Consider the following 11350-nt stretch of genomic DNA (forward strand, 5'->3'; position numbering starts at 1 on the left):
TATATATATATGAGGAGGGTTATATTGACTCCAAGAGTAAGTTATAATAACTTACTCCACATCTTGACCATTAATTCTTTTCAATCTAATGGTTAAAAATAATAAGGAATAGTTTTCTCTTTCCACATTTAATGACTTATTATTTTTAACCATTAGATTGAAAAGAATTAATGGTCAAGATGTGGAGTAAGTTATTATAACTTACTCTTGGAGTCAATATAACCCTCCTATATATATATATATATATATATATATATATATTGTAAAAAGTTGTAGGAAAAATGTATTTTATGTATTTTGTTGCGGGTTTGGGTGAAAAAACCCGAACCCAACGGGTGGGCGTGGGTGTCATTTTACCACCCGAATGGCTTTTGGGTTTGGATGCCGATTTCGGGTGCGGGTTTGGGTAGTGTGAAACTCGCACCCGACCCGACCCGTTGCCATCCCTATTTCACATACACTTGTACCACCATTGTAACTCTTTCAACAAGACATTCTTTATCCATATGCAGGACGCTTACCCTTGATCATGTGTGGTACTTTTCGATACAAGTAAGTCGGTTTCTTTCTCGAACCAAAGGCTCATGATACCATTATTGTAGGACTAGACACCTTTGTGAGAGACACACCACTTGTCCACCTAAAACACTAAGGTAATAAGTTAGTGAGTTCTCCCAATTATAAATGCTCAAATCACCACATTCCTATTCCATGTGGGACTATTATCCACACTACTCACACTTGCTATATTCTCAATAATTAGCAAATTTATATCAAATAAGAAGAAGATAAAAGAATTAGAAAAACTAAAAGATAAGAAGAAAATTAGTTATCTAGTTCGATCAAACTGATCTACTCTAATAGAGAGTAGATTATCAATTCGTTATACATTTAAAACTTGTTACAAGAGGTTACAAATGAGTTACAAAAAATAATCACTCAAATTCTCAAGAACAAACCCTAATTTCTACCTAAGTGTTTCTTAATCTCTCAAATTATATATATGAATCACAAATTCAATGTGTTTAGAATTGATTTTCGATCCCCTTAGATACCTCAAATGGTTTCCTATATTCCACTAGCTTCAAGAATTTTTACTTTTTCTTCTCTAAGTTTCCTAACTAGGATTGTCACATCCTTCCTTTGTCTTTTCTTATCTAAATTTAGTACTAGAACTGTCACATATTCCCTTTGTCTTTAAGATTACATTCTGAAGGTTGTTCTAACAAAAAAGGATATACATACATATTAATAACTGCCGAAACCCAATAAATTCATAACGGGCTCAAACACAAGGCCCATTAACAAACATATATATCGTCCACCATCGAACCCTAAAGCTCCATCGTGGAGCCTCCTGAGCTCTTTTGTCACCGAAGTTTCAGTGCTGCTATGAGCTACCGCGGTTTTGGCTTCCCACTTGCCTTTGCTGATTCTGGTTGGTCACCGAACATCCGCCACCGCGGTTCTAACATCCTTCGTCAAATTTCCAACTGCTTTCTAGCGTTTAAATTTGAGGCATCCATATTTCTAACAATCCACAAATATATTTCCTTTCTATTAATCAATTTGATATTTTAAGGCATACTTCTACAATTCTTCATCAACCATCCTAATACTCTTTAAACAGATGGTTATGCCAATTATCCATCAACCACCATAATGCTCTTTACCACATTAAAATTATTATTCAACAACTTTAATCAAGTTCAATCCAAACTTAAACCTTGATCTTGCCACTTGTTTCCAACCATGTTTTCCTTCTTTAGTACTCTAACAAGTCCACACGTATGGGTTTTCAACCATCTTAAATTCCTTTTTTCTTTTGAATGCTTCCATAATGGTCCATCTTTCTGAATTTTGTAATTCCTTAGGTACAATCAAAACATAAGTACCAAGGCTTTAAATGTATCCCTGAGATGGTACAATCTCCCTATTTACTTTATCGCGAGTCAAAATATAATCAGATGTCTATGAAAATATTTATTCACTACTTTTAGTATACATAGCAGAAACCTTCACCTCAAACTAAGTCTTTTCCACCATAATTTCTGATAGCTTCATCTCAGGGTTTTTACTCTTCCTCCCTTTTCATAATTCAATGAAAATAATACATCCGTGAATGGCAAACTTCGATCCTCTAGATTCCACTTCCCATAATAACTCTTCCAAGTTTCTATAAAGCCCTTAAAGACACCCTTCATAACTTTGCCATCAAGCTAGAATAGTTTGTTATACGCATTCAACAAGGTTTTGACGACCTTCAAATCAGAGTAATTAAATGATTTACTACTCTAAACCTCCATAGATATTTGGAAATTTGTCCTTATAAATGAAAACCTGCCAACCATGTTAGCTGTTTTGGCATGAGCCTTACCAAGAAACTCAATGACAACAAAGCAATCACATTTTTATCCCTTATCTCTTTCAAAACTTATTGAAGTGTTTTGAAACAACCATCACGCATCTATCATATTTTGACCTCAAATTCCATATGTTGTTCTTGTTAAGAAAGTCTTCACTAGCTAATGGCCAATATTTTAGACTCTTTTAGCCATGATCACCGCACCATGCAAAATATTCAACGCCCCATGTTCAAATCTAGTGCAATAGTATAGATCATCAAATATGATAATAAAAAACAATTTTATCTGAGCTCTGGAGCATACATCACATTTTATACAAGAACCTCACGGTCATTGAATATTTTAAGTCTGATTGTACCAATATCATGAGCCTTGCAAGTCATATTGTCACAAAGGTGAACTAGTCCACCTTCCCACACCTTTCAGAATTCAAAGTATTCGTCCTTGGGTACACTTGATAAGATTATCTTGAGTCCATGACCTCATCTCTCTTCATAATAATATTTAAATCTTTCACCTTTAAAACTCTTTGGATCTAAGAATCGTCGGGACATCATCCAAAGTAATAGTATTTTCCTTACTATAAAGAAGGTAATAATTGAAGTGCTCAAAGGATCTGTGTAATAAGCTTAACAAAAATAGAGCTTATAGGCATCATCTTCAATCTTCACCTTAATATTCTCCAAACCATAAATGATCTTGTGAAATTTTGTCAATTACTTCATAATGAATTTGTTTTATATCATTTTTAACTAATGGAGTTGTTGTTCCAAACATAAATTATGAGTCAAAGACATGGTCATATATAGGGGTGGAAATAGGCTGGGCCGAGCTAGGCTTTGTCAAGCCTAAGCCTGGCCTGTCAAGAAAATTGAAGCCTAAGTCTGGCCTAAAGCCTATCGTAGGCTTATTTTCTTGGCCTGAGCCTGGCCTTTTCGAATGCCTGGTTAGCCTACATAAAAGCCTATTTGTTTTAGACATAGGTAAATAAGCAATTAAAATAATACTTAAATATACTATTTAACTAAAAGAACTTATGAGAACAATGTTCATCAGGTATTTTGATCTTATTTTCACAAGTTCTTCAAGATAACCAAGTTTCATTAATGTATTTTAATTCAAAGCACAAAACATAATATAATGATAATAAAAGAAGTATTCATATTTATTTAAATAGGCCGGCCTGATAGGCTTAAAAGGCTTTTTTTAGGGCCTGAGACCTAGCCTTTTTAACTAAATAGGCTTATAAAAAAGCCTAAGCCTTTTCTATTTAAAAATAATGTCTGGCCTGGCCTGAGCCTATATAGGCTAGTCTGTAGGCCCCTGTTATTGGCCTGGCCTATTTCCACCCCTAGTCATATACAATAATTCAAGCTTTTCTAACATCAAAGTCACAGTCTTCTCTCCACAAAATTTCTTTTGAGCTTTATTCTTGAGGCACACAAAAAATGCAACTTTTACACTTATCCACCATCTCAGTGTTCTCTATTTATTTTAGGCGTGAATGCATTTCACCCTTCAATGTTCTAGAACCCAATTTTTTTTTGTTTTTAGAAAACTTATAGATATCAAATTTAGTGCCTATGGTGCATACTTGTAACAAAACCCCTTTGCCCCAATGTGGGTGCCATTTGTTGTGAAGTTAAAAGGTTTAACATATCAAGCTATCATTGAAATCTAACAATAATATTAAATTTGTTGGTAGTAAAGATGTGTGAACAACGAACAAGGGCAATACAAATAAATTACTTCAAGCAAGAAAATAACATATAATCAGTGTTAGTAAATCCACAACGAGCAAGAAGAAGATAACAAATAAGAATACAAAGAAATTATTTACTCAATTTGATCAAATCGGCATACTCAAGAGAGAGAAGTTCTATGATTCACTATACTTCCAAGATTTGTTACAAGAGATTACAACTTAGTTATAAGAAAATAGTCATCCAAGTTCTCAAGAACAAAACCTATTTTTTTACCTAAGTGTTTCTCAATCTCTCAAACTCTTTTATATATGAATAACATTAAGTCAAAGTGTTTAGAAGTGTTTTTAAATTTTTTTAGATTCCTCCAAAGGTTTCCTAAATTCATAAAATTTTAAGAAATTTTTATCATTGGCTCTTTAAGTTTCTCCAGTAGGATTGTCATATTTTCCTTCTATCTTTCTTACTACATTCTAAAGTGTTCTAACAAGAATTATAGAAATCCATATTTATAATTGTTGAAGTTCAACATATCAGAGGCCTAAAACACGGTCTATTAACGAACATATATGTGAACCAAAATCTGACTCATTGTCGTTGCCGCTGTCCGCCGCCACGCATCTGGAGTAGACCTCTTAGCTTAGTAGTATTTCATCGAATAAAATAGGATGAATTGAGACATTATTTTGTAAATATATGTGTTAATCATGTATAAATACATGATTATCTTAACTATATTGACTTTATTCTTGATTTTCGATTGCCTCGAAAGAACAAAAGGAGCTCTACGAGCACCTAAAAGACTCTAGTCGGCCTAATCACGCTGACTCTCCAGCTCTCCGTCGAAGACCATTGAACCGCTGCCTTCGCAATTGCGATGTTGGATCTGCCACTCACCGTTGTCGTCGTAGTCGGATCAACAATCTATAGTTCTAGTATCCTTCATCGACTTTCATGTTGCTTTTTAACATTCAAATTTCATGTTGCTTTTTAACATTCAAATTTTTAGCGTTCTGATTTTTACCTCTATCTCATATTAGTTTATGCAAATTATGAAAAAGGTAGTGTTTGAAATTGTTTTGCTTAATCTTAACACTTTAGGGTTTAACCTTTCACAATCTCCCAAGTTGCCTCACTCCATATATTAACATCAAAGTACAGTAGTCTTTATGTTCCCAAGAAGGAAATATGTGTTATCTTGCCACCTCTATGGACATATTTGTACATAAACACTCAGCTCGGAATCTCTTGCAATGTCCTAATCAGAGACCTTACAAGTAGTTGTGATTTGTGATTAATAGTATCTAATCCACAGTGCCTAATCTTGTTATATTGATACAACTAATAAATAGTATTGTACTCCATTTTACAACTTCATACAACATTGATAAATTCATGCACTCAATCTACAATATGGTGGCGCTTAGTACGTTTATACAATAATTTCTGAATCCTGTCCTAATGTCTAAAATTTTCAAATTTTCAAGAATCGTCGAAAGTTTTCGATAGCCTTGTATATATTAACCACAGTTTAAATGTTACAAATCAAATAGGGACTCTATTTTGTTATGGTTTAAGCACGACAAATATTTATGAGACTTTTTTTAGCCACATATTAAACACATCAAATTTTAGGTCCTATACGGTATCCCGTGTTGCACGCTCACGGCTCTAAAATTTACTATCAATAATTTACTTAAATTTTTACAAACTGCCAAATTGACCCTATTCATGCATCCCCTCCATCCCAACTGTTACAAACAATGAAGGTCAATTAAGTACATGTACACCATAACCAAATACAGCCAAACCAATGAATAAAAAACAAGCCTAAGCACTATTTAAATCATCAAATTAAATATACAACTAAAAGAGAGGTGATGTTTTCAAATTTCAACAAAGTGCCTTGAAATAAAGAAAAGCTCATCTACCTCACTACCACCACCACCATTGAGCCAAACTCATTACTTATTATTACCTCTAAACACAGTCACGCAAATCATGGAAACCAATAATGTTCCATACACCAAAAGTCTCACAACTTAGATACACACTTTATGCCTCTATTCTCAGTACCATTTTAACATCATCACAAGGCTTGTTTGGCTCTATCTTTTGGTAGCAGAGACAAACATAGTTGAGGTACATTCTGGTATAAAGACTAAGACAAGAAATAGAAAATCAGTAACTATTCCTTTTTGACCATTCTCTCATCTCTATTGTACTATCTTCCTTCTTAAACATACTATTTCACACTATCTCTCTTTCTGTTTCACATGCTTGTGTTTAAAACTTTTGTGTGAAACTCAAGCATCATGCATGTGCTAGTGCTAGTGCTTGTGCTCTCCTAGACTATTTCTATTTTACCACCTTCACCTTCATCTTCCATACTAATCTCAAACTACAAGTAAAAGTCACCATTTTCATAGCCCAAATAATGGAAAGTACTGTCTCTCATAGTCATAGTGTCACTACTTTCTTGTTTTTCTTACTGTTTTTTTGTGTGATGGAAGTGAGTTCTATTTCACCTGATGGACAAGCACTTCTTTCTCTTGCAACTTCATCTCCTTCTCTTCTCTCTTCATGGAACCCTTCAGCCTCAACACCATGTTCATGGAAAGGTGTAACTTGTTCACCACAATCTAGAGTGATTTCACTTTCTATCCCTGACACTTTTCTCAATCTCTCTTCTTTACCACCTCAACTATCCTCTTTAACAATGCTTCAGCTTCTTAACCTCTCTTCCACCAATCTCTCTGGCTCTATCCCTCCCTCTTTTGGTCAACTCTCTCATCTTCAACTCCTTGACCTCTCCTCAAACTCTCTCACTGGTTCAATCCCTAATGAACTTGGAAACTTGTATTCTCTTCAATTCATTTTCTTGAACTCAAACAGATTAACAGGAACCATTCCACAACAGTTTTCGAATCTCACTTCACTTGAAGTTCTGTGTCTTCAAGATAATCTTCTCAATGGTTCAATCCCTTCACAGCTAGGCTCTTTGAAATCTCTTCAACAGTTTAGGATTGGTGGTAACCCTTATCTCACAGGAGAACTTCCTCCACAGTTAGGACTATTAACCAACCTCACCACATTCGGTGCAGCCGCAACTTCGCTTTCAGGTTCGATTCCTTCCACGTTTGGAAACTTGGTCAATCTACAAACTCTAGCACTTTATGACACTGAAATTTCTGGTTCAATACCATCAGAACTTGGTTCATGTTCCGAGTTGAGAAATATTTATTTACATATGAACAATCTCAGTGGCTCTATCCCTCATGAACTAGGTAAGTTGCAAAAACTTACTAGTTTGCTTCTTTGGGGAAACACATTATCTGGTGAAATCCCTTCTGAAATTTCCAACTGTTCGTCGTTAGTTATATTTGATGTATCTTCTAATGATCTATCTGGCGAAATACCGGGGGATTTCGGGAAGCTAGTTGTTCTTGAACAGCTTCATTTGTCTGATAACTCGCTCAGCGGTGAAATACCGTGGCAGTTGAGTAACTGCACAAGCCTCGCAACGGTTCAGCTCGACAAGAATCAGTTATCAGGTAGGATTCCTTATCAGGTTGGGAAGTTGAAGGTTCTGCAGAGTTTTTTCTTGTGGGGGAATTTGGTTTCTGGAACTATACCTTCTTCTTTTGGAAACTGTACTGAACTTTATGCACTTGATCTTTCAAGGAATAAGCTAACTGGTTCGATTCCCGAAGAGATTTTCGGTTTGCAGAAGCTGAGTAAGCTTCTGCTTCTTGGAAACTCGTTAACAGGAAAGTTGCCAGCAAGTGTTGCAAATTGTCAGTCTTTGGTTAGATTGAGAGTTGGAGAGAATCAGCTTTCAGGAGAGATTCCTAAAGAGATAGGCCAGTTGCAGAATCTGGTTTTTCTTGACTTGTACATGAATCATTTCTCTGGAAGATTACCTGTTGAGATTGCGAATATTACAGTTCTTGAGCTTTTAGATGTGCATAACAACTATCTCGGCGGAGAAATTCCGTCGCTGATCGGTGAACTTGAAAATTTGGAGCAGCTTGATCTAAGTAAGAATGGTTTGACAGGTGAAATCCCTTGGAGTTTCGGAAACTTGAGTTATTTGAATAAGCTTATTCTCAACAATAATTTGTTGACAGGCTCAATACCGAAATCTGTTAGAAATTTGCAGAAGCTGACTCTATTGGATTTGAGTTATAACAGCTTATCTGGCAACATACCTCAAGAGATTGGTCATGTTACAAGCTTAACCATAAGTTTGGATTTGAGCTCAAATGCATTCACCGGCGAAATTCCTGATTCAATGTCTGCTTTGACACAGTTACAATCACTTGATCTTTCGAGGAACATGCTTCATGGCGGAATTAAGGTTCTTGGTTCTTTAACTAGTCTTACTTCGCTTAATATCTCTTACAACAACTTCTCGGGTCCTATTCCAGTAACTCCATTTTTCAAAACTATAACTTCTAGTTCATATCTTCAGAACTTTCATTTATGTCAGTCTATTGATGGTACTACATGTTCTTCGAGTCTGGTTCAAAAAAATGGTTTAAAATCCGCTAAAACCGTGGCTATGATCACGATTATTCTAGCTTCGGTTACCATAATTGTCATTGCATCGTGGATTCTAGTAACGCGTAGTAATCATCGATACATGGTTGAGAAAGCTTTGAGGATATCAGGTTCCGCGTCAGGAGCCGAGGATTTCTCGTATCCTTGGACTTTCATACCATTTCAGAAACTGAATTTCAGCATAGATAACATCTTGGATTGCTTGAAAGACGAAAATGTGATTGGAAAAGGTTGTTCTGGTGTTGTTTACAAGGCTGAGATGCCGAACGGAGAAGTAATAGCAGTGAAGAAGCTTTGGAAAACAAGCAAAGGAGATGAAATGGTGGATTCTTTTGCTGCTGAGATTCAGATTCTCGGCTACATTCGGCATAGAAACATCGTAAGGCTCATAGGCTATTGTTCTAATGGGAGTGTTAAGCTTCTTCTCTATAACTTCATCCAAAATGGTAATCTAAGACAGCTTTTGGAAGGGAATAGGAATTTAGACTGGGAAACTCGATACAAGATAGCCATTGGTTCCGCACAAGGTCTAGCTTACCTTCATCATGATTGTGTTCCAACAATTCTTCACAGAGATGTTAAGTGCAATAACATACTTTTAGATTCCAAATTCGAGGCTTATCTTGCAGATTTCGGCCTTGCGAAGCTAATGAATTCTCCGAATTATCATCAAGCAATGTCCAGAGTTGCTGGTTCCTATGGCTATATTGCCCCAGGCAAGTGAATTTGAAATTCCTTAAATTTTTTCTTAACCTTATTTTTTGTATAAGTTTTATTTTCTAACCATATCTTATGAACATTAATCAATGTAGAGTATGGCTACACCATGAACATAACTGAGAAGAGCGACGTGTACAGTTACGGAGTGGTTTTACTCGAGATACTAAGTGGAAGAAGTGCGGTTGAATCTCGACATATTGGAGATGATGGACAACACATAGTTGAATGGGTGAAGAAGAAAATGGCAAGCTTTGAACCAGCAGTGTCGATACTAGACGCGAAGCTGCAAAGTCTACCAGATCAAATGGTGCAAGAAATGCTACAAACACTTGGAATAGCTATGTTTTGCGTGAATTCTTCGCCGGTTGAACGGCCAACTATGAAGGAAGTTGTTGCATTACTGATGGAGGTGAAGAGTCAGCCTCATGAGGAGATGGGGAAAACCTCACAACCTTTGATCAAGCAGTCCTCAACTCAATGCTGATTTTTGTTTTTGTTTGTTTTAATAATTAGTTGCAATGGTGCTTAGTGATTGGTTTTCATCTTTTCTTAGATGAAAAACAAGATGTTTGATGTTAATTTGGAAACTTTGAGAGTAGATTAGTAAGATTAAGGAATGTAGAGAGGAACTGATGTTATATTCAAACGGCTATTGTTGTACAGTTTTAGAAATTAATGTCAAAGATATCACTAGTCAACAATATTTGTGTCTTTCCACTATTTTATGCTCATTCAAAAGATTTAATGAAATAGTAAAGTACACCAATGACAACTCTGCTAGTGAGAGCTACTAAAGAAAAGTCGCAGTTGTCTTTTGATCGGTTGTCTATTCTGTCAATTGTGTCTCTCTTTTTCCTTGTGATCATCTCCTTATGCTGTAATTCTGAGTTTCTGACTCGTTCTATACCCAAGGCCCATCAAAGTGACTGTCCCTAATCTTTGTGATCTCTTAAAGGTGTTTTTGACAACGGTCAAATCTCATGCCATAATGCTCTCAATCAACCATAAACATATTATTCATTGTATCTCAAATATTGCCTCTGTATTAGTTTTGGGTTGGCATGATCAACCTGACCAATAAGCTACCTCAGCCCGACTCTGTTATGTTAGACGAGTTATCCAACGGAGCCCACTCGAAGTAACCTGATCCAATAAACCAAACATGTACACAGTTCTTCAAGCATGAGTCACACATAGGAGAAATGTTTTTTTGAGACCTACCAAAAAATCGGACATGTACACAACCTATAAAGTATGAGCCGCACATAGGCGAAATGTTTCCGGTCTATTAAAAAAACCGAACATTTAAGGTTAGTAATTTATTGTTCATGCTAGCTATAGTATAGTTTGAATGGTCCGGTTTTTAAGCCTTAACTTCGGTTGAAATTATATCCATTGCTTAGACTTTCACATATTAAAGTTAACTATAGTTATTTTAAATTGAATAAAATATAAATAGCTATGCTTTATAAGAAAAATAGTTTTACTTTATGTCTTAAGATTCAGATTCTACGCATTCAAATGATTTGGGACATTGGAAAGAGTACAAGAGAGCCGAAAGGTGAGGGAATGGCTGGCACGAAGAATACAAAACCTATATGGCCTGAATGTTTCCTGGAACATCAATAATGCTATGAACAAAACGTTATGTTATGATGTAGACTACTTGTATACTGATGGTCGAAGCAAGCACAAATATTATTCTTTTCACCTTACATTCATTGGATTTCAATCAATTATTACTCTTATTTTTTTTTTTTGTTTCATATAAATTTTCTACACAGTATGTGTTACGGAATCTAAATGGATATATACTTTTCAATCAGATATTCTAATATTTGCTCGCCATGTTGTAAAAATCCATCTCAATCAGCTAAACCAAATCCCTATTAATTAGAGTCAATATTGGAGAATTCTACATGTCACCCCTAATATTATACATGTCATCCCCCTATTTTGTTATTCCAATTTTATCCTTCTTGATGAGATACAAAGAAT

General features: G+C 35.5%; 1 protein-coding gene across 1 annotated transcript; it reads left to right on the top strand.

The window, feature by feature from the left end:
* The first annotated feature begins 5985 nt into the window (after positions 1 to 5985).
* Positions 5986 to 10065, top strand: LOC131643657 (LRR receptor-like serine/threonine-protein kinase RGI5). Its single transcript, XM_058913941.1, has 2 exons — positions 5986 to 9348; positions 9445 to 10065. The coding sequence occupies exons 1-2, from the start codon at positions 6507 to 6509 to the stop codon at positions 9834 to 9836; spliced, it is 3234 nt and encodes a 1077-aa protein (XP_058769924.1). The 5' UTR covers positions 5986 to 6506; the 3' UTR covers positions 9837 to 10065.
* The last annotated feature ends 1285 nt before the right edge of the window (positions 10066 to 11350 follow it).

Source organism: Vicia villosa, linkage group LG1 (genome assembly GCF_029867415.1).
Source record: "Vicia villosa cultivar HV-30 ecotype Madison, WI linkage group LG1, Vvil1.0, whole genome shotgun sequence".
Classification (NCBI taxonomy): Eukaryota; Viridiplantae; Streptophyta; class Magnoliopsida; order Fabales; family Fabaceae; genus Vicia; species Vicia villosa.

Bases quoted from the DNA above. Each gene is read 5' to 3' on its own strand.
- LOC131643657 (XM_058913941.1), top strand. From the start codon at position 6,507: ATGGAAAGTACTGTCTCTCATAGTCATAGTGTCACTACTTTCTTGTTT. The intron at 9,349-9,444 runs GCAAGTGAATTT...TAATCAATGTAG, and splicing joins CTATGGCTATATTGCCCCAG to AGTATGGCTACACCATGAAC.